This window comes from Zootoca vivipara, chromosome 12 (genome assembly GCF_965207765.1).
Source record: "Zootoca vivipara chromosome 12, rZooViv2.hap1.1, whole genome shotgun sequence".
NCBI lineage: Eukaryota > Metazoa > Chordata > Lepidosauria > Squamata > Lacertidae > Zootoca > Zootoca vivipara.
In genome coordinates, this window is record NC_142595.1 from 22,400,967 (window position 1) to 22,424,791 (window position 23,825).

The following is a 23,825-nucleotide window of genomic DNA, read 5'->3' on the forward strand; positions in this document are numbered from 1 at the left end:
CCCCGCCTTCTTATCCTGCCGTAGCTGCGTTTTAGGGCACAGGGAGGGAAGGTAAATTGGTGGGGTGATATCCTCCAAAGGGGCTGCTGTTCTTTTTCTGCGTTCTCTCCGTTAATTACCCCAGGGTTTATTTGTTGCTTTATATATATGTCATAAAAGTTATACGCCGCTCGATTGTTTAAAGAACAAGAAAAAAGCTACCTCAAAGCGGTTTACGAAAGTGAAGTCAATTTGAAAACACAACCCTGTTTTTTAAACATACAAAAGTTAACTCACGGAAACCGATTTTTAAAAATCACCTCAACTTTTGAAGGGGTTAGTGATAGAACCAGAAATTCAGCAGTAGTAACAATAGCTAATGCCTTTGAGGGTCATACATCGAAGGAGTAAACTTGCACAGGATCGGGCAGCAAACGCAATTATTATTTGAAGACATTCACATTTTCAGATTCCTTGAAGACGTCACTTCTAATTTCTCTCTCTCTCTCTCTCTCTCTCACACACACACACACACACACACTGGTGTTGGGTTGTTGTTTTTTTGTTATTTTACTTAAGTAAATTGTTTCTATAATTAATCAAAATGGTTTTTTTTCTTCTTTAACAATTCTGGTCCCCGGGGGACTTCCGGCGAGGCAAGATGGCGACGGGCACGCTGGCACGGAGCTCCTAAAGACGACCAACGTGCCAGCGCCGCCAAAACAGCCCCCGGACACCGAAAAGCCACCAAGACTGCAGCAGCTGCTGCACAAGAACCCAGTGGTCCCGGTGGACCACCTGGAAAGCCGACATCCCTCCCCAGCGACCACGTCGGATCGGCCCCAAGGACACCCGGCCACCGGCGGAGCAAAGCTCCGTGGCGCTCAGGGAAAGCTACACCGCGGAGCGCCGACGCTCCGGCGAAAAGGAGAGCGCTGAAACCTGCATCCCGGAGCGCCGACGCTCCGGTGTAAAAGGAAAAACCCCCGAGCGCGCTGCCGCCGCCGCCACTACTCTCTCCCCCCTGGGACATAGGGAGGAGAGAGAGAGAAAAAAACATACCGGAGGGGAAGGAGAGTCCCCACGTGCACCGCCGCGGCTGCGGCTGCAGCCGCCCTCTCCCCCACCGGGACGGAGGGAGAAGAAGGAGAAAGGACCCGTCCTGCTGTCCCCACCATCGCGCTCTGGACTAGCAGCCCTACCGAGGGATCCCCCACCACTAACAAGGGAGAAGAGGCGAGGTAGGAGGACAAAGGCCGTGGGGGAAACACGAGGCCAAAAAACCCAGGCCCCAGCCCAGCTCTCATCCCACCAACGAGGCCCGTCGGAAAAGACATTGCGTTTGCAATTTCTTGAATTTATTTTTATTTTTATTTTTCATTTTATTTTTTCACTCTTTTTTTTTCTTTATAAATATTTTTCCTCCAATTTTTTACTACTATTACTATTATTTCCCCCTATTTTTTCTATTTAAAAAAAAACACTCTTTAAAACCTGATTTTTGTCGTTGCTGTCGTTTTACATATATACATATATTAATTGCTGCTCTCAACGGGCGAGACCCAGAGAGAGGCAGCGGGAGATAGGACTCCCGAAGGGAGAAAGAACACTGCTTGAGATCACCCAAGGAGATCTCTGCTTATTTTTTGTCTTCGTTTTTGTTTTGTATTGCTTCTCCCATTTTTACCAACTATCTTTTTTAGCTTTTCAATTTTTATATAACTCCCATTTTGCAATCTCTATTGTTACATTAGCCCCCCCCCCCCAGCACTCTCTAGTCCTTCTAATTTGGAAAACAAAATAAAAACAGGAAAGGCCCCCCCATTTCCCCCCTCCTTTTCCTCTTCCCCCCTTTTTTTTTCTAGTATCCCCCTTTTTAAGGGAGGCGCTGCCATTGCAGCCACCTCCTCCACAGAATTTTGCTTTTTTTACCCCCTTTTTGGCTCTGTCTTGTGTGTGTGTGTGCGTGTGTGTGTGTGTGTGTGTGTGACCTATAATTTTTATCTCCATTTTACCTTTTAAACCCACCTTACTCTTCTCCCCCCCACACCAGCATCTTTACACCACCTATAACATCCCACTCCCACCCTTAACATACAGAACCCCCCCCCTTAGTTACTAATACCCAATCCCCCCCTTTATGCATTTCCCTTAACTCTCCCTCCCACCACCCCAGCCACCCCGCTTCCCGCCCCCCACATGCTTGCACGACCACTTTATTTTATTTCTTAAATCCACCCCATACCTAACCCCAGCACCTCTCTGTTTAAAAGGGGACCTCTGCCACTGCAGTCATCCCTACTTTGATTTATTGCTAATACCCCATCCCTCACACTTTCAAATACACTGTTCTCCACCCCAGCCCCAGCCCCCAACCTATACCTCACCTAAAGTGTGCCTGCTCCCCGCTCCCTCCCCCCTGATCCCCAACAACTACATACCTATACCCCCACCCACTTTCATCAACAACCCCCCAGCAAACCCTTACCCCACATCAAACCTAAAAGCACCAATACAATATACCACCACTGCTACTACTTTCCCTCCTTCCTCCCTTCCTTCCTCCCTCTCTCTCTACCGCCCTTTCACCCCTTCCCTCCTCCCCACTCCCCCACTTCCCTCCAACCCCCATTTACCTTCCAGTCTCCTCCCCCTCCCCCTTCTTTTTCCCTCCTCCTAAATCCCCTCTCCATCCTCTTTCCCACCCTCTGACACTATACAGTTCTGCTTAAATCTACCTGAAAACGACCCTGCCAAGCTCAAACCCTTTAATTACCTGTTGTGGCTCCACAACTCCACCTTCCACCCCCAACTGGACCCCAACACACACACCCTGAACACACGAGGGCGCACCACTGAGGAGAACGCGAGAACTCCAGAGAAGCCTGCAATACACAACCCAGGCGACACACAAATGACCGCCTAATTCAAACGCTCTGAATAGCCACCAATCAACGCCTGATCAATCCAACAACCTAACACCACGACTCCCAATCACAACAAACCCCACTCCAAGAAGTCACCAAGCAGACCCCAAACCGAAAACCCCAGGGAAACCACGACAACACCAACCGGGAAAATGGCAAACAGCGCTGAGAACGCAACGCCCCTCCAAAAAGACGACCACCCAATGACTAAAAAAGATCAGAGGGACCTGGAAACAAGACTAATAGAGAGAATAACGAAAGAATTAACAAAACAGTTCACAAAGCAACTGGAGGACACAGTGGCCCCCCTACAGGCACAAATCAATGAACTAACATCCAAACTGGTAGCTCTGGAGAATGAGAACCAAACACAAAAAAGGGCAATAGAGCAACACCAGGAGGAAAACACACATATAAAAAAGAAACTGAACGAACTGGAAACAGAAAACGAAGAGCTGAAAATCAAACAAGCGGACCTTGAAGACCGGAATAGACGCTGCAACATCCGCTTTCGCAACTTTCCGGAAAAAGCGGAAGAGAAAAGCCCAGCGAACCTAATAGTAAGCTGGCTAAAAGACACAGTGCCAAACCTGAAAATTGAGATAGACGACCTGGAAAGGGCGCACAGAGCTCTAAGACCCATGCCAAAACCCAACGACCCCCCAAGGGACATCATCGTGTGCTTCGCACGCTACAAAAAGAAGGAAGAAATCTGGAACTACCTTAGAAATTCGACCAACCTTCAATACAAAAACAATCACATACTGGCCTTACAAGACCTGTCCCAAGATACCCTAAACCGGAGGAAAACCTTACGCCCATGCACCCGAAGCCTCCAAGAAGCAGGGATCAAATACCGTTGGGGCTTCCCCTTCCGCCTCATTGCAACAAAAAACACAGAACAATACACAGCTACCAACAAAACAGAAGCCAGGCAACTACTGAAGGACCTCGGACTCAGCACCCCACCGGAATGGCTCCAAGAGGACCCACCAAGCGTCAGCCAAGACCAAGACAATGAAACAACAGCAAATGGCTGGACAAAAGTCCAAAACAACAAGAAGAAAAAGGCAAAGAATCGAGAGCAACACAAAGCGCGCCAATACAGCCAAACAACACCATCAGGCGCGAAACCTTCCGGCCGACCGTACGACACGAGGAGCCTGACCAAGACCGACCAAGACAACACAGCACAGAGGAACGACCTTACTGCAACAACAACCGCAGCAAAATGAAGCAGCCGGAAGACATCCCAAACTGAAGGACTGGTGACTCTCCCCTCCCCCCCCTCCCCCCTAGGCTATGAACAACACTGACACCAACAACATTCTCCCCCCAGCCCCACACCCCCACAGAAACTGCCACTCCAACACCAGTCCAAACAACCTCAACCACACCCCCCATCACCCAACAACTCACAACACACACCCTCAACACACACACCCCACCCATTCTAAGGAAAAATAACAAATGCAACCTACACTACCCAACCTACGATCAGGCTAAAAGATAAAACCCAATCAGCACAATGGTGGCACCAGAGAGCGCACCAACACTCACACCTACACCCTAACACAAAAATGATGTTGCTATTAATACTGGCAACATTGTTCCCAAACCTTATACCCGACATCCATGTCGCAAAGACGCTTTACATTGTCTCGCTGATCACCCCCCATCGTAAACGACAAGGGGGAAGGCCTGTCTCTGAACACGGCTCTCCACATCAGTTGAGACCCAGGGCCAACCGGCCAAGGGCCGGACGGCCCAAAATACCCCAGATGAACACCCATAAGACTACACATAGGAAACTCTATACAACTTACTCCCTACTCTCTAACCCAAATCTAACTCTAACCCCACTAGCCCCCTACCCACCACACCCTAGGTCAGCGAAACCCCAATGGTTCAGTAAACAACACATAGTGAGAGACACAGGACAACCTGGACGGGTTGGCAAGGAATCGCCTTACACAACAGATAGACGTGATGGCTAGCTTAAAAGCGATTACACTAAATGTGAGGGGGTTGGGAAACCCCATTAAAAGAAAACGCATTACCTCATACATAAACACCATGAAACCACACATCACCTTCCTACAAGAAGTACACAACCCCCCCAAAGGGAACAAACTTCTGAGCGACCCCCGCTTCAGTCAACAATGGGTGGCACAAGGCTCAGGAAAGGCCCGCGGAGTAGCTGTAATACTTAATAAAGACCTAAACTTCAAAGCCACAACAGTCCTGAAGGACAAAAAGGGCAGATTCATTTTCATCAAAGGAACACTAGATGGCAAAATTAAACTGACAATCGGCTCTATATATGCCCCAAATTCAAAACAACTAGAATTCTTCCAGAAGACACTGAACAAACTTCTCTCCTTCATGGAAGGGGAAGCAATCCTAGGAGGCGACCTCAACCTAAATATGAAAGGCATATCCCTAAAAAACATCCAATCTACAACCCCATGGGCAACTTTCCTTCGTGGAAAACCCCCAATAACTAGGGACTCTTACAAGTTAATAAAACTGCTAAAAGACAGGGGTCTCTACGACATTTGGAGTGAACAAAACCCGGGAGACACTACCCACACATTCCAATCTGGACGGCATGGCACAACGTCCAGATTGGACAGCATTCTGCTCACACAGAGTCTAATCCCTTGGGTAGAATCATCAAACATAGGCAACATTAAAATCACAGATCATGCCCCAGTAGAAGTCACTATTAAAATAGGAGAGAGAACACATAATACCCCATCATGGTCCTTTAACCCCATCCTAACCACAAACAAACAAATTAGAGAAAGTCTCACAAAAACCCTCCAAAATTACTTCAAAGAAAATGATGTAGACAACATAACAACCCCCCTCCTATGGGACGCAATGAAAGCAGTCACCAGAGGAGCTTGCATAAAAGAGAAAACACTCCTTAAAAAACAAACCACCACAAAGATTAGTAAACTGGAACAAGAAATTACAACCCTCTCATCACGCTACAAACAAACAGGATCCAAAAAACTTCTTAAACTTATAGAACAAAAGAGAAGAGAAATAGATTCCCTAGAAATTAATAAAACAATGATCAACATTCTATATTCTAAACAACGCTTCTACGAATATGGAGGGAAGAACTCCAAACTATTAGCGAATAGATGCAGGAAAAGAACACTCAAAACAAGAATACACTGTATCACCAAAAAAGACGGCAACACAACATTCTCCCCCAAAGAAATAACTTCAGAATTTGCAGAATTTTACTCTAGTCTATACACATCCCACAACCCACCTGAGAAGGGAATAAAAGAATTCATAGCAGGGCTGACCATGCCTACCTTAACAGATGAAGAACAGGAATACATGGACAGGCCCATCACCCCAGAGGAAATAGACACGGTCCTAAAAAACCTGAAACCACACAAAGCCCCAGGCCCAGACGGCTTCACAGCAGAATTCTATAAGAAATTCAAAGAACCCCTAATGCCACACATGACTCGCCTATTTAACGACATCATGAAAGGGGGGCCCATCCCCCAAACCTGGACCCACTCCAAAATAGTCTCCATCCCAAAACCACTGAAGGACAATCTCAAAGTCGAATCATATCGCCCAATCTCATTAATAAACCAAGACTACAAGATATTCACATCAATCCTGGCCAACCGCTTAAAAAACTTCTTATGCAATTTAGTAGCCCCAGATCAGACTGGCTTCGTCCCTGGTCGCAATATCACAGACCCCATCAGGAAACTGCTGAACCTAATCGAACACAGCAAGGCAACCAAAACCCCACTGACAATCATGTCTCTAGACATCCTCAAGGCCTTTGATTGCCTAGAATGGAAATACCTGTTAGCAGTATTAACTAGCATGAAATTTGGCCCAAACTTTCTACAAGTCCTCAAACAAATATACTCCCAAGCCTCAGCAAAATGCAGAATCAACAACATAGACTCCAATAGCATAAAAATCCAAAGGGGCACAAAACAAGGATGCCCACTATCACCCTTCCTATTTATACTGGCCCTAGAACCGCTAGCAATCCGAATCCGTGCAGCCACAGACATCAAAGGAGTGGAAATAAAAGGCAGAACATATAAAATAGGGCTCTTTGCAGATGACCTAATGGTCACAACATCAGACCCCTTAAACACAGCAATCTCCCTAACCAGAGAACTCAACACATTCGCAACGGTGTCAGGCCTGCGAGTAAACTTTGCAAAATCAGAAGCCATGTGCTTCAACACTCCTCCCCACACCCAGAAAGAACTCACTAATATCACCAAAATAAAACTCTGCCACACCAAGTTCAGATACCTAGGGGTACAAATAACCAAAAATCTCAACAAATTATACCTACACAACTATAAACCCTTGTGGCGACAAATAAACAAAGACCTGAAGAGATGGGACACCATGAATTTCACCCTCTCAGATAAAATGGCAATGATCAAAATGATCACCCTCCCAAAATTAACCTACTTATTCCAAACCCTCCCAGTCTGGATCCCCCCAATTCAACTCCGCAGATGGCAGAGAAAACTGCACTCCTTCATCTTCTCACATAAAAAACCAAGAATAAGCACCAAATACCTGCACCTCCCCACCTCACAAGGAGGATGGGGAATCCCTAACATAGAAACATATTACAGGGCCAATCAAATACGACATATAATCCCGTATATACTGGAAGATGAGACAAAACAATGGATACACTTAGAGAGAGACACAATTGAGAATATCAGCACCACAGCATACCCATTCCTCCCAAACAAACTAAGAAGGATCCCCACAACACTTAATAGGTACACACAAACCATGTTCAAAGCATGGAAAACAGAAACGGACAAACTAACCCCAACCACATCCCCACTACTCCCCCTGGTCTACCATCCATTATTCCACCAGGCAGCACAAAACATCCAAACTAAAACTTGGCAAACCAAAGGCCTATATCGCCTAACAGACTTCTATAAAAATAACATACCTCTGACAACACGAGAAATACAGGATAAACTAGAAGACACCCAAATACCCTGGTTAGCACAACACCAATTACATGCCCTCTTAAACAAGCCAGTAATAAAATCAGCAGCAACAAGACCCCTGACACCTTTTGAAAACCTCCTTCTAACGACAAAGGGTCACGGCAAAGGTATGGTATCTGCAATATATAAAATACTGCACCAAAATTCCACAAACTCAGACGCAATAAAAAAACAATGGGAAGAAGATATAGGCTATGAAATCAACCCCACTCAATGGACCAGAATGTGGTCTAAACCCCCATTTAAATCCATATCAGCAAAAAGGAAAGAACTCACTCTGAAAACCATCTACAGGTGGTACCTAACACCACGAAAACTAGCACTAATACGCCCAGGAACCTCATCAAAATGCTGGAGAGGATGCACATCAACAGGCACATATTTCCACATGTGGTGGGAATGCCCCAAAGCCCAACAATTCTGGAGAACAACCGTAAGAGAAGTAGGTAAAATAACCCAACAAACATTAGAACTTACCCCAGAACTGGCCTTGCTAAACATCTTCCAGGACAATAATGCCCACCTACATCACAAAGAACTCATAACCCACTTACTCTCAGCTACCAGAAACACCATAACCAGACACTGGAAAGACCTGGCAGGAGTAAACATGGACCAATGGTACCAGACGGTATGGGAAATAGCCCTATTAGAAAAATTAACCAATAAGTTGAAATTGACACGGGGTCAAATAGAAGAAGACGGCTTCACCCCAGTATGGTTCCCCTTTATCACATACACAGCGCAACACGACAACGACAGAAATCCACCAACAGCATACAAATCAATATGGCTAACCTGACCCGCCCACCCTACTCACATAAAACAGACCACCACAGCCAACCACAAAAAAAAACTATATCCTAGGCCAACCCCAACAACTCTCACCATCAAAGGAAAACAAATGCACAACAAAGAACCTGCACAACCAATGCTGACAACCCCCCCCAGCACACTTTAAGTAAACTAGAAACATTGTCACACTACCCCCACCCCCTTCCCTTATCTACCGCTCTCCCCCTTTTCCTCCCCAATGTCTCAACAATTGAAACTGATCTGTAAAAATGCTATGAGAGACACTGCCCATGTCTTTGTAAACTGAGAAAACCTTTAATAAAAAAAAAAAGAGAGAGAACCAAAAAAAAAAAAAAAAAAAAAAAACAATTCTGGTCCCCTTAGTGCAAACTTGCTCCCACACGTAAAAAAATATAAAGGACCCCTAGACAGTTAAGTCCAGTCAAAGGCGACTATTGGGTTGTGGCGCTCATCTGGCTTTTAGGCTGAGGGAGCAGGAGGTGGTGATGGTCACCGACTTGGGTGGCTTTAAAAAAAGGATTGGACAAATTTGAGGAGGAGAGGGCTATCGGTAGCCTACAAGCCATGATGGCTATTCTTCTGCCATAATTCAGCTGGAGGATATTATGCTTCTGAATACCAGTTGCTGGAAACCATGGGAGAGGAGGTGGCTCTTGTGATGCTCTGTTCGCCCACAAGCATCCGGCTGACCACTTTGAGAACAGGATGCTGGACTAGATGGGCCATGGGCCGCATCCAGCAGGGATACTCTTTTGTTCTTATCTATGTGCTGAGTTTCCACAGCACAGAGTACAACTAATCTTTTCCTCTTCCTTCCATTTGTATGTTGCAAGTGCCTGGAAAGCCTATGGTGGGTTCTCTCCTATTCAAATGGAAGCAGAAAGTACTCCCAGGCTGGTGAGTACTTTCAGTGCATTCCTTTCTTAACATACACAACTGAACCATCATTTTCAGGGCAACCCTCGCCCTTTAAACTAGGCTGCTGTTCTCAGGTGTGGTGGAAGATGCTGTCTGCTGGCCATACCCGCACCATAAACAGAAACCACATGGCTTCCCTCAAAGAATCATGGGAGCTCCAGTTTGTTCAGGGCTCTGTGAGAGGTAACCTACATTTCCCAGGGTTCTGCGGTGGTGAACGCATATGCTTTTAAATATATGGTGTGGAAGTGACCGAGTTAAGAGTCAGCTATCACACTGGTCAACTTTTGTGCAACTCAACACAGCATCATCCTTTTGCGTCAGCACTGAAATGACTTTTACTCGCCCTGTTCTTAATATACTGCCAATGAAGCAGGTTATCAAAAATAGATAACTCCCATCCCTTACGGGGGTGCAATTAGTGGCGGCACCTTCCTCAGGAGCTACAGCTATAACAAAGGCAGCATTTTTTCATCTCCGCCAAGCTAAGCTGTTGGTCCCTTACCTCTCTCGCCCCGACCTCGCCACTGTGATCCATGCGATGGTCACCGCCAGGCTTGATTATTACGGTATAACTCACTCTATGTGGGGCTGCCCTTGAAACGGACCCAGAAACTCCAGCGGGTGCAGAATGCTGCAGTGAGACTCCTTATGGGGTCCGCGCCGCAGGATCACATTCACCCAGTGCTATACCAGCTGCACTGGCTCCCACTGGAGTACAGGATCAGGTTTAAGGTGCTGGTTTTAACCTTTAAAGCCCTCCCTATACGGCCTAGGACCCTCGTACCTACGGGGCCGCCTGTCCTGGTATGCCCCACAGAGGACCTTACGGTCTGCAAATAACAACATCCTAAAGATTCCGGGCCCCAGAGAGATCAGACTGGCCTCAACCGGAGCCAGGGCCTTTTCAGCCATGGCCCCGGCCTGGTGGAACGCTCTCTCACAAGAGACTAGGGCCCTGCAGGATTTGATATCTTCCCGCAGGGCCTGCAAGACGGAGCTGTTCCGCCAGGCCTTTGGTCAGGGTTCAGTCTGACTCATTTTCTCCTTGTATAAGAACAAGCACGAAGGAGGTTCCCAGATTGCTCACAGGTGCTCATAATATCAGTGGAAACAGTTAGTAACCACCTTCAATTTTAACCTGAAGATTGCCACTTGTCCTGTTTTAATTTTAATTTGCTTATGCATTGTCTTACTTGTATGATGTTAGCCGTTCTGAGCCTAGCTTTGGCCAGGGAGGGTGGGATATAAATAAATATTTTAATAATAATAATAATAATAATAATAATAATAATAATAATAATGGGGAAGGCACTGCTCACATGGGTTTACATCACCTACGAAAAAGGATTATTAGTAAGCATTTGCAGAGCCCTCATGGGTGCTAGGTTGTAACTGACCAGTAGAGGACGCCTCAGGCCAAGGAAAAGCAGACAGGCAAACACATTTCCCTCTACGGTATTACAGTACCATAGCTGCCAAGTTTTCCCTTTTCTCGCGAGGAAGCCTATTCAGCATAAGGGAAAATCCCTTAAAAAAAGGGATAACTTGGCAGCTATGCAGTACTGTACTGTATATCCAAACTAGGAGGTGCTGAGGCTTTAGCCAGCTTGCCATACCTTATGACCTAGAAGCTCTCCCTCCCCGCCCCTGACCCCCCCCCCCGTCCCTTTCCAAGGATGTAGTGACTACCCGCTGAGAGGTGAAAGGTCCTTTGCACAAAATCAGAGGCATGATTTCCTCTTGATTTAAAAAAACCAAAAGCATACAGACACACTAGGAGAATTAATATTCTAAATTAATGCAAGGAAATTAACAAAATGCAAGGAAATTAACTTATGTGTATGGTACAACCTATTTCATATAGTTTTTGTTCTTTCCCAGTTGTTGCTTTTTTTAAAAAAAAAAGATGTAAATATAACTTTGGACTGTTCTCTCTTTTCTAAGGAAAGAAGGAGCTGGGTTTTCCCCCCAAACAAACAAACAAACAAATATGTGTTTACATCCAACTTATCATCCCTTTGGAAAACTGCTGGCGGGTTGGGTCATAGCAGGCTGTTGTCGTCACCTAACTGCGCAGAGTCCATTCTCCGGGGTAGGTGATGAAATGCCCCTTCAGGTCTTGTTTGGAAAGAAAGCAGGGCAGCGTTGTCAAGGTGGAGGCAGCTGTGCTGCTGGTTGCTAGGAGACACGGGCCCCATCATGACAACAGGACCAAATCCCAGGGAAGAGGTAATCAAGGGGCCTGGCATGAGGAAGGAAGGCTGCAGTGGGACATTTGCCCTGCCACCCAACCCTCACTTCCGACTCAGTCTCTATGCAACACAGTAGTGACCACCAAAGCAGTGGCAACAGTTGCCGTAGCAACAAACCTGCAATCCAAGATGCTCAGCTAGGCAGGGTTTCAATGGTACCTACTCAAACAAGGAAGAAAGAGGGATGAGTGTGGAGATGTTGGGAGTTTCTGTTAAGGAGATGCTGCTAGTTCCTCCTTCAACATAGTCGAACCCAGGATTTATAGCTTGTGATATCCCTGTGTCATGTCATATCTAAACCATCAGAATTGAGACATAATAATAATAATAATAACAACAACAACAACAATAATAATAATAATAAAGGTGAAGGGGCCCCTGACCATCAGGTCCAGTCGTGTCCGACTCTGGGGTTGCGGCGCTCATCTCGCTCTATAGGCCGAGGGAGCCGGCGTTTGTCCACAGACAGCTTCCAGGTCATGTGGCCAGCATGACAAAGCTGCTTCTGGCGAACCAGAGCAGCGCACGGAAATGCCGTTTACTTTCCCACCAGAGCGGTCCCTATTTAACTACTTGCACTTTGATGAGCTTTCGAACTGCTAGCTGGGCAGGAGCTGGGACCGAGCAACGGGAGCTCACCCCCTTGCAGGGATTCGAACCGCCAACCTTCTGATCAGCAAGCCCTAGACTCTTTGGTTTAACCCACAGCGCCACCTGGGTCCAATAATAATAATAATAATAATAATAATAATAATAATTTATTTATACACCGCCCATCTGGGTTCCCCCAGCCACTCTGGGCGGCTTCCAACAAAATATAAAAACACAGAAATCCATCAGACATTAAAAGCTTCCCTAAACAGGGCTGCCTTAAGATGCCAAAATCAGCTGGAGTCTGCCATGCACAAGAGCAGACAGCCCCAAACTTCGGCCCTCCAGATGTTTTGGACTACAATTCCCATCTTCCCCGACCACTGGTCCTGTTAGCTAGGGATCATGGGAGTTGTAGGCCAAAACATCTGGAGGGCCGCAGTTTGGGGATGCCTGCACAAGAGTTTGCAAAAGAACAGCCTGCCACCCTTCAGATCACCAGTCTGCAGATCACCTCAGAGAGGTGGAATCTGTTTTCAGTGTCCTGGAAAAGAAGTGACTCTGTGCATATGCAGAACACACAGTCTTCAGTGAGAGCACACACACTTACTGAAAAGCAGACAGAGGGTTATTTCCTTTGCTAGGAAATGATCACAAAAAAACTTACTCCCTGACATCTAGGATTTGGCAGGCAGGACATCACATGTGTACCATCACCATCACCTCCCATGTTAGAACATTCACAATGGCCAGTTGTGTATTCCAAAGCACATTTCAGTTCCTCTTTCTGAAAATCAGCACCCAGTTTCATACTGCCAGCTAGCTGGAGGTCTTGGCACTGCACATAAGGCTTCATGTGAAGGCATTTTGGATTGGTTCACAGAAACGGAGGCCAGACTAATTTATTGCTCCAGAGCAGGCCAGGCCTTACATTCTATGTAACATAGCAGTTGACATTTGCTCCATAGAACAACAGTGGTGTGTAGACTTTTCTCAGGATGGCAATTGGTTTAAACAAGGCGGAACTCAAATGGTACATTAAGCCCTTAAGCAAATCCACTTGCAAATGAGTCCCATTGGTATCCAGGGGCTTAACTTCCAGATAAATGCAAGTTTAACTGAGATGCTGCAGCAGAACAGATTGTTTTGAGGAACTGAGAAGAGATTGGGTGGAACAATGTGGAGGTTTTGTGTAGCTATGTCCTTGAAGTTTTGTTCTGAAGAATACCACATCAGACCCTCCAAGTGTCCCTGTTTTCCAGGGATGGTCCCAGATTTACAGAAGCCTCCCTGGTTCCTTATTTGATCCCAGAATGTCCTGCTTTTCCTTAAAGGTAAAGAGACCCCTGACCATTAGGTCCAGTCATGACTGACTCTGAGGTTGCGGCGCTCATCTCACTCTATTAGCCGAGGGAGCCAGCGTACAGCTTCCAGGTCATGTGGCCAGCATGACAAAGCCGCTTCTGGCGAACCGAGCAACAGGAGCTCACCCCGTCGTGGGGATTCGAACCGCCGACCTTCTGATCAGCAAGCCCTAGGCTCTGTGGTTTAACCCACAGCACCACCTTAGGGACATTCCTTAGGATGTCCCTATTTTCATCGGGGAAATGTTGGAGGGTATGGAGTTATGCAACCCCCGAGCCAAAGAGATAAGTAACTGCACAACCTTTAGATGACCTCTGAAGGCAGCCCTGTATAGGGTAGTTTTTTAAAAATGTTGTATTATGTTTTTATATATTTTGGAAGCTGCCCAGAGTACCTGGGGCAACCCAGTCAGATGGGTGGGTTGGGTTGTTGTTGTTGTTGTTGTTATTGTTAATATTGAATAGGATGCCCCTATTTTCATCGGAGAAATGTTGGAGGCTATGCCACATGCACACTTACCTGGGAGTAAGTCCCACTGGGCCTAATGGGGCTTACTTCTGAGAAGACTCTCCAAGAGTGGGATTCCACAAGAGGAGGGAGAAGATGGCACTGTATATTTTATTGTTTGTAAGCCACTTTGAGACCTATGGTGTGAAAAGACCTACGGTTATGATTTTTAAATAAATAAATCCAGACTTTCAGCTTTGTGATGCTAGAGAGAGTGGGACTTTCAGATTGTTGACACCACTCTGTTGGGCTTCTATTGATTTGTGTGCCAAAGGTGTTTTCTAAAATTGATTCCCTGTTTTGCTAATGTAAAGAAAGACTTCCTCAGCTTCCATCTGCTGCTTCCCTGTGGCACAATCCCAAGCAGTTCAGGAGTGTGTATTTGTGTGTGTGAATGAAGAATCCAGTTGGCCAATGCCAATTGTAGGTGGGGAGCTTTTTCATGCCAGACCTTGTACATCACTCCCTCTCTATATCAGACTGGCAGCTGACTGGGTGAGCCAATACTGCTGAAGCACTATTCACTTCTCCCCCATCCCCTACACAAAATTATCATTAACAAGGGAATGAATTTTGCAGCAGGAGCCAGTCCTACTCAAGCAAGCTCTGTGTGCAATTGAGAATCCTGGAGGATCAGGGTTTTTACCTTGTACTGAAGGCCTTTAAGGATTTCATTAAAAAATAACCTGTCCACGTTGTTGCTTTTGCTATTTGGCTGCACCTTGAAGCACTTAGTAGTAATACTTAACATATACGGTGTTTCCTGCGTGTTCAGAACGTGCATTCTATTGTTGCAATCCTCACAATAGCCTTAAGAGGTCACCAATATGCTGCTCATGGGCGCCCACAGAGGCCTTCCCAAAAGCCATAAGGCTCCATTCTTCCAACTGTCCACAAGCTGAAATTAGGTTTGAAAGCAGCATTCTTGTGGCTGATAGAATCGGTTGTGCTTTGTGCTTGATCATGGTGTATATGTGGTGTCCACCAGTTTCTCCAGTTTGCAAATGTACCCAAGGGCCCCCAAATATTGGGAACCTATGCTTAAGGTAGATCAGTTTTATAACTCCCATGTTGCAGATTAGGGAAAGGGTGCTGAGTATGAGCTGGAGCAGCTTGCCAAAGACCATGGCCGTCTTTACCTGGGGGTGCAATGGGTGCGGGGCACCCGGACACGGAACTCTGGGGGGCGCCAGGCGCCCGCTGCTGAAGCCGCCTAAGCTCTTAACTATCTACCTCAGGGATGTCCAACCGGTCGACCAGGATGTATCCAGCGCCACCCCCTAGTGTCTTTCATTTTCGCATGATCACAAAAAGGAACGCGGAGTTATCGCTGCTGCTCCCCCCTTCATGTCAGCGTTTTTCAACTTTTGCTGCCGCTTTCCCCCCTAAAAAAGGCTCAACAACTTTGACCCGCCCCCCCAAAAAATAAGGTGGGGGGTGGGGTGCTGGGCGGATCTTTGCACCTCGGCAGCACATATGCTAAAAACGGCCCTGCTGAAGACTATCTAGAGCAGGCATCCCCAAACTGCGGCCCTCCAGATGTTTTGGCCTACAACTCCCATGATCCCTAGCTAACAGGACCAGTGGTCGGGGAAGATGGGAATTGTAGTCCAAAACATCTGGAGGGCCGAAGTTTGGGGATGCCTGATCTAAAGAGTTCAGGCTAGGCAGAAGGTAAGGATTAAACCACAACCTTCCTGACTCATAGCTCTCTTGGAGACTAGATTGCATCAATTCTGATAGTTTAAGTCAGCCTATCAAATTTTTTAAAAGGTAGTTTAAATTTTTTATTGTGTTTTTATTATTATTGGTTTTTTAAAAAATGATCGGTTGCATTGAATTAATTCATGGTAATTTGTGTCAAGCGCTTCTGAAAAGTAAGCAGTGATGAATTATAAGCAACCATTGGGATTGTTTAGTCGTTTAGTCGTGTCCGACTCTTCGTGACCCCATGGACCATAGCACGCCAGGCACTCCTGTCTTGCACTGCCTCCCGCAGTTTGGTCAAACTCATGTTCGTAGCTTCGAGAACACTGTCCAACCATCTTGTCCTCTGTCGTCCCCTTCTCCTAGTGCCCTCAATCTTTCCCAACATCAGGGTCTTTTTCAAGGATTCTTCTCTTCTCATGAGGTGGCCAAAGTATTGGAGCCTCAGCTTCACGATCTGTCCTTCCAGGGAGCACTCAGGGCTGATTTCCTTAAGAATTGATAGGTTTGATCTTCTTGCAGTCCATGGGACTCTCAAGAGTCTCCTCCAGCACCATAATTCAAAAGCATCAATTCTTCGGCGATCATTGGGATACAATTGAACAAAAATTAGTCTCAACAGATCCCTGTTGCAAGCAGTTGAATGGAATGGGATATCAGTCTGATCCAATATGTGTGCTATCATAGCACATGCATGCAGACAGGCTATAGGTCATCCCTCACCCTGGCTGCGTTTCACCCGATGCACATTACCTGTTTGGCTCACCAACACCACCAAACCCCCCTTCTAACTCCTGTTCATGCGCTGTCATCCGCACATGTGCAATGGCTGTCTCAAGTGTACACACCTCAGCTTAACAGTCAAATGAATCTGGCTTAAGTTGCCCTTTCGGATCGAAGGCCATTTGAGGAAAAACACAGCAGGACTGATCCACACTTATAGCTCTTTCCAGCCACAGTCCCTGCATGCTTTAAAGTTCTGTAGCGGAGTATCCTTTTTTGCAGGCACTGCTTGAGCTCTGACACCTTTGGGCTTAGAAATCAAGAACCAGGTTTTGCAAATGGAAATGGTTCAAGCTGTCAGGATATATTAGCCTCCAGGGAGGACAAGAAAGAGATTGGCTAATTAGAGAAAGTCAGTCAATCTACGTTCTTTAGATTGGAAAAAAGAGGACAAATGCTGCAGCTTTTACCCAGAGGTCTCTCTCCTCTGGGTTGTTGTTTTTTTTAGGTTACCCCCCACGCCACCCCAGCTGTCAGGAAGTGCTAGAACAGAATAGAAAAACAAATTCTTTAATTTGTCAGACATTTCACGGAAGGATAACATATCCCCCTCCTGCACCCCTTTTCACCATAAATATTAAAAGAAAGAAAACAATAATTTAGTATAGGGGGGTTGGCTCTGTGGCAGGATTGAAAAGCAATCGGTGGGTCAGAGAAAAGGCTGTGTACACACTGTAGTTTCTTAAGGGTTGCTAGGAATTGTAACTCTGAGAGGGGTAAGCTTGGAGGGGGAATTCTTGGAGGGGGAAAATGTGCTTCCAGGGTGCATTAAAAGTACAGTGTGTACACTGATTCTGAAGGTTTTAGGGGGAGGAAAGAAAAAAGTAAAGATGAAATGAATTTGAAGAAAATTTCCCTAGTCGTTTGCTCTTAACATGTTCCTGTTTGAAGAAATATGCACATATATTCTGCTCCAGAAAGAACTCTGTCATGGGGTGTCTGCTACAAATAATGGAATCTGAGCCTCATTAAATGTGGCAGAGGGGAGATGGGCAGAGCCAACCTATAGGATAACATCTACTGGAAATTCTTCTGTGCAAGCTTAACTGAAACAGGAAGATAGCAAGCTGCCTTATCCCAAATCGGACCATTAGTCCAGTATTGTCTACACTGGCCGGCAGCAGGTCTCTAGGAGCCTTTCCCAGACCTACCCGGAGATGCCAGAAATTGAAGCAGGGACTTTTTGCATGCAAGCATGTGCTCTGCCACCAAGCTAGGGTGTTATTCAGAACTATTGCTCTTGCACAGCTCCCATTCATTTCAATGAGGCTTGCACATATAAACTTCCTGATAGATTGTGCTCATATTAACTCACAGGAGGCCTACTTTCCCTCTGTAGCACCAAAATGATTTGAACCAGCCTTGTGCATCTGCATATTTAGTGCTATGAGTTTGCAGATGCCAGACTCTTCTGCGTTCCTGGATCCAGTAAGTGTTAGAATTTAATCAAAGCTTGGAAAGCTAAACTGGGTGCCAGAGCCATTCTAATCCTTGGACCAGCAAGTGTTAAAATATAAGCCAGGCTAGTTTCCTGTGATCAGGTAATCATCGCCTGGGTGATGGGTCATTAAGAGTTATGACAGACACCACAGTCTCTGCTGTGCCTCATTCCCAAAAGGAAACACGAACTCTGGGTGAACACCTAGAATCTCTGGAATCTCGCACTGTTTGGAGATTAAGGTGGTGTGCAACAATATACAGTATTGCAACATGCCATTTGATGCTGTTAGGCAGACTTCCCCAGCCTGCTGCCTTCCAGATGGTTTGGACTACAACTCCCATCATCCCATGCTGACAGGGTCCAAATCTGTGAGTGTTGTTGGACTCCAACTCCTATTCAGCCCCAGATAGCATAGCCAGTGCTTGGGGATGATGGGAGTTATAGTCCAGCCACATCTTCCTCATCCCTGGTTCATAGCTTCAAAGCAAGCTGGGCTTGAAGCCATGATTTGAAGCTGGTTTAATATACTGGCTTGCTTCAAAGCCATTGGCCAGAATTTCCAAGTTTGCACGTAGCAGGAAGCTATGGATTAAGTGCTGAATCATAATGTGTTCAGCTTCTTGGGACAATGAAAAGCACTGTATGCAAACACAGTCGCTGCCTTCAAAATGCACCGGCAAGATTCACGATTCAGCTGCCTGTGTTTTTTCTTTTAAAAATGCCTTTTAAAAACATTGAAAACCCAAATGTTCACTTAAATCTGGAACCCAAAATTTATCTTCATTTTGGCTCTCATGGGAATAGTTGCCTCCCGCATGGAGAAATTTTAAAAAATATATCTACTGGTTACAAAAGAAAAAAAATAAACAACCAACAAGCCAAATCTTGGGGCCCAGCTTGCTCGGCTTCTCTGCAGAGTCCTGAGCCCCGAGCAACCATCAGGAAGAAGGTGTGGTGGCAGGAGGCTACTTGGCATCAGTGAAAGGTCTCTGAGCTTGACCGGAAGTGGAAGCGTGCTGGTGGCGGGCAGCCCTGCCCCGAGCAAGTGGAGAAAGAGTTCCTTGGGGAGAGAGAACTAAGGGGGCACGGCGTGGGCGAGCTCGACCGGGAAGAAGTCCCCTTGGCTGCCTGGCCACAGTGGTGGCTTCCGTGTCCCGTGTCCGCCCATAGGGAGTGATATTGGTATGTGGGGCTTGTGGGGCCACAGGAAGTGGAACCCCTCTGCTCCCCGGGTCCCAAGTGCTCTATGCACGAGGCAGAAGGCGGCAGGGAGTTGGTGAAGGCTGAAAAGTCTGCGCTCGAGGAGGCCGGGAGGCCGAGGGGCGGCATGCTCTGGGACGAAGGCAGCCTGCTGGTGGGAGGCGGGGAAGGCGAGGTCTGGCCACAGTTGTGGGGGCAGCTCGCGGCAGGGGCGTAGGAAGGCTGGATGGCAAGCTGACTCTGAAGGAGGCTCATCAGATGCTGCAGCTCTCGACTGAGTTGGGAGACTTCCCGGTTCAGGTTGTTGATCTGGGGGAAACCAGAAAAAAAAATCAGTACCTAGCATTTATATAGAGTACGTTGAGAGTGTCATGCCTGCTTATTTATTTGATTTATATCCCACCTTTCCTCCAAGGCGGCATACATCGTCCTGATTTTATCCCTACATAAACACTGTGAGGCAACTTAAGCTGTGAGAAAGTGACTGGCCCAAGGTCACCCAGTGAGCTTTATGGCTAAGTGGGTATTTGAACCCTGGTCTCGCCAGGTCCTAGTCCTGCACGCTAACCACTACATCCTTGCGACGAGCATGTACGCACTGTGTGATAATGTGCATCAATGCAGGCGGCTTTCTGAGGTGGTCCACACACACAGCGACATCATCCCCATGCTGCCCCTGTCCCACACTATTTGTCAATCTGAAGTTCATTCTGCTGCAATGACTATAATCCATTTGGTGCCGAGAATGCCCTCTGCAAGGGCCTGATGCCTCCATGTGTCCACACAGAAAGACACGGCTACTGGCTGTGGACCTCTTATTTCTGATCTGATCCATTTCAACGTCTTTGAGGCTTTTCTGTAGCAGCTGGGAAAAGGGGAGGAGCCAGGACATTGGGGCGGGGACTGTGTGTGTGTGTGTGTGTGTGTGTGTAAAAAAGCTTTGCCTCAGATGGGCTCCTATGAAGAATGAGGAGCAGAACACACAGGCAACTTGTTTTCGGGGGGGGGGGGGGAGAGGAGAAGAAGAAAGAGAAGGCTGGCTTTGTTGCTATGAAATTGTCACCAACCCGGTGCTAATTTTAAACCCTGACACCCTGAGTCAGAAACGCCAACACCACGGATGCACAGAAAAATCAACCCCCTCATCCCTTTCCTTCCCCCATGGGTGAGTGGGGGGTGGGGGCAGGAATAAATGCAGTCGAGCCAAACAAACAAACTAAACTAAACTAACCTGGCATTTGCAGCTAGTGGTGATGTTTTGGCAGCTATGCATCTCCCCAACACGCTTTGTTTTCAGGGTTAAAGAGACACCTGCAAACAGCACCTCCTGATCTAGAGTTTCCCCTGGTCCTTGATGTCTTGTGCGTGCTGTGCTGACTTGGTGGCAAGGCAAATGCACTTTGCCCATGCTCAGAGGCACCCCAGCAGGGAAAACTGATGCCAGGACTGCGCCCTAGTGACTCACAAATTAAAGCCCTGCTGCTTCCTACCTCTTGATTCAGCCTTCGGATGTTCTGCTTTACTTCGTCAGCTTCTGCAGTTGAGACAGGGTTGGCTTGCTCCGTCCCTGCAAGGAAATTCAAGGGGTGGGAGGGGGAGATGAGAGGGTTAGAGAAAATACTTGCGGCAATTTGCCTTCTGCCCGATCCTCTGACACTGTGTGTGCTTGTATGAGCAAGGGGTCGTCACAATGGAGCAAACCCCTAAAAAAGGAGGGTGACTTTTTGTAGCCCAAGGGTGGTGGGTGGGGCCAGAAGCAAAAGTGGACAGAGCAACGAATATAAATATTAGCTTTTTGCAACAGGCTAGTTTCTCCACAACCTCCACAACCTCCAGGCAGGCAAGAGGCATTATCCAAGGACACTTTCCAGCTGGGCAAAAATATTCAAGGAGGGTGTAAAGCAAGGCCACTGAGGAGTGAGGGCCACACAGAGAGGTACTGAGGGCCACATCAGACCCCTGGACCTGAGGTTCCCCACTGTCGCCCTAAAAACTGAACTGTGCATATTTCGTTCTAAAATAGCTATTTTTAAATAATGAAGCTTCAGTACTGCTAGCTAGAACAAAGGACTACTTCTCACCAAAGTGGTAAGCCTGCATTTGGACTATACCATGTCAGATATAGATTTCGGGGGTGCATAGGATATTACATATTACAATGTGGGCAGAAGCCATTCATAAATAAGTGGATGTTGCGGAGAAGGCTTCTGGCCTATCTCTTTCCCCTGCCATACAGTTTTTGTTATGTACTGAGCTGAATCCTAGAACAATAGGATTCAGAATCAGCGGGAGCTACCCAATCCAACTCCAGGTGGAAGTGAATCCGCAACCTGATTGGCCTGCTGGAGCAGCCAATCAGGCGGCTGGCAGAAGTGAATCTGCTACCTGATTGGCCTGTAGGAGCAGCCAATCAGGCTGCAGGCAGAAGTCAATCCACAATATAATTGGCCCACAGGTGTAGCCCTGAAGTAGCCAATCACGCAAGGCCCATTGTGTAAATAATGTATATAAGCAGATGGTTTTGGGAAAAGAGCCATTCGTCTTCTCTTCTTCTCCTTGATGAATATGAGCTGAATAAAGAGCATGAAATTCACTCTCGACTCCGAGTATATTTCACTGGCGACGAAGGTGGGATCCTGCTGAGCTGACCGCCACCACGCACTGCACCGCAGCACCGCCACCTGCTGCACCGCTGCATCGCACCGTGCATCCAGGCTTCAGCTCCAGGACCCAAGGAACCCAGAATGGCAACCGACAGCAGCTTCTTGCCATTCAAACCAGCATCGGGAGACTGGGAAGGGTACGCCGCCCGTTTCAACTTCCTCCTGCAAGCGAAAGAAGTCACCAACGATGCCATGAAGAGGGCGACATTCTTCAGCGTCTGTGGAGAGGAGACGTTTGAAATCGCCCGGGCTCTCCTTGCACCTAGAGATGTCGCTACCGTCTCTTACAAAACAATAATGGAACGGCTGAAGGAGCACTTTTCACCACAGCCCTCGGTGGTAGCTTGCCGAAATGCCTTCTACGCAAAGCGGCAAGCCCCGGGGGAAACCATAACTGGGTTTGTGACCTCCCTCCGCCAAGCCGCCCGGTTATGCAACTTCTCAGAGTTGGAGAACATGCTTCGTGACCGCCTCGTCGGTGGCCTGAGGGACGAGATGTTGCAACGACGCCTCTACGCCAAAAAAGACCTCACGTTCCAGATTGCTCTGGAGGAAGCCCTGGCAACCGAAGCCGCCGAGAGGTCAACGCAAGAGGCACGACCGGCCCCACCATCCCAACCGAGGGTCTACCACGAAGACCTCACTGACGAATCCGAATCTGACAGGGAGGAAGTACACCGAGTACAGCGGCGCACTCAAGCAGCACACACACCACAGCAGCCTCGACGAGAAGGAGGGAACTGTGCAAGCTGCGGGGAGAACCACGAGAGGAGGACCTGTCGTTTCCGCAACGTAGAGTGCAGGCAGTGCAGAAAATTGGGACACATCGCCCGGGTGTGTCGGGCTCGACTCACCCGTCGACAAGCATCAGATGACCGACCCAGGAGCCCCAGGTCACACGGCACCATGCACCAAGGCAACTCGACGGAGATCACGGACTACCAGGTATTCCAGTTGCCCCATCCCAGCACAGAGAAAATTTATATAGAGGTACAGATAGAGGGAGCCCCATGCCGCATGGAGCTGGACACGGGTTCAACTCTATCCATAATCTCGGCCCGAACATTAAGGGAACTGTGCCCTAATGGGGGTCCCAAACTAAGGCCGGCCCCATTCACCCTCCGGGACTTCCAGAAACATAAGGTCCCTACAATGGGGGTGGGGACCTTCAGGGTGCAATATCGAGGGCGAAAGCAACAATTGGACTTGCTGGTAGTTAAGGGCCCCTACGTCAGCTTACTGGGACTGGCATGGTTTGGACCTCTGGGGCTAGCCGTTACCGGGGTGAACCGCACTAGCTTACAAGTGGACGTGGACGCCATATGCAAAGAGTTTCCAGGGGTTTTCGATGGGGCATTGGGACGATATACAGGACCCCCCATTGCCCTACAGCTAGACCCCGCTGTACGACCCATCAGGCACAAGGCCCGCCGGGTCCCGTTCGCCCTGAAACCCCGCATAGACGAGGAATTGGACCAGCTCGTGGAGCAAGGAGTGCTGGAGCCGGTGCCCAACGCCCCCTGGGAAACTCCAATTGTCACACCCGTCAAGCCTAACGGTTCGGTCCGCATCTGTGCAGACTACAAATGCACCATAAACAAGGCTCTCACGGCCCATGCATACCC

The 23,825-nt window shown here is 47.6% G+C and overlaps 1 protein-coding gene and 1 long non-coding RNA gene across 3 annotated transcripts in view; one reads left to right on the top strand and one right to left on the bottom strand.

The window, feature by feature from the left end:
• The first annotated feature begins 3 nt into the window (after positions 1–3).
• On the top strand, positions 4–14,714 carry LOC148683822 (uncharacterized). 2 transcript variants are annotated; one of them, XR_015946494.1, is made up of 3 exons: positions 4–51; positions 9,604–9,667; positions 13,869–14,714. It is a non-coding gene; the product is annotated as an uncharacterized LOC148683822 (long non-coding RNA). The 2 variants fall into 2 exon arrangements; XR_015946495.1 differs by having other exon boundaries at positions 23–51; positions 9,604–9,871.
• A 2,683-nt stretch (positions 14,715–17,397) lies between these two features.
• Positions 17,398–23,825, bottom strand: part of KCNH4 (potassium voltage-gated channel subfamily H member 4) — a 56,450-nt gene continuing 50,022 nt past the window's right edge. Inside the window, exons 15-16 of the mRNA XM_035135492.3 lie at positions 21,028–21,104; positions 17,398–19,846 (exon numbers count right to left, since the gene is read on the bottom strand). Of these exons, the coding sequence (XP_034991383.3) occupies positions 19,313–19,846; positions 21,028–21,104 (611 nt within the window). The 3' untranslated portion in view covers positions 17,398–19,312. The remainder of the gene's footprint in view (positions 19,847–21,027; positions 21,105–23,825) is intronic.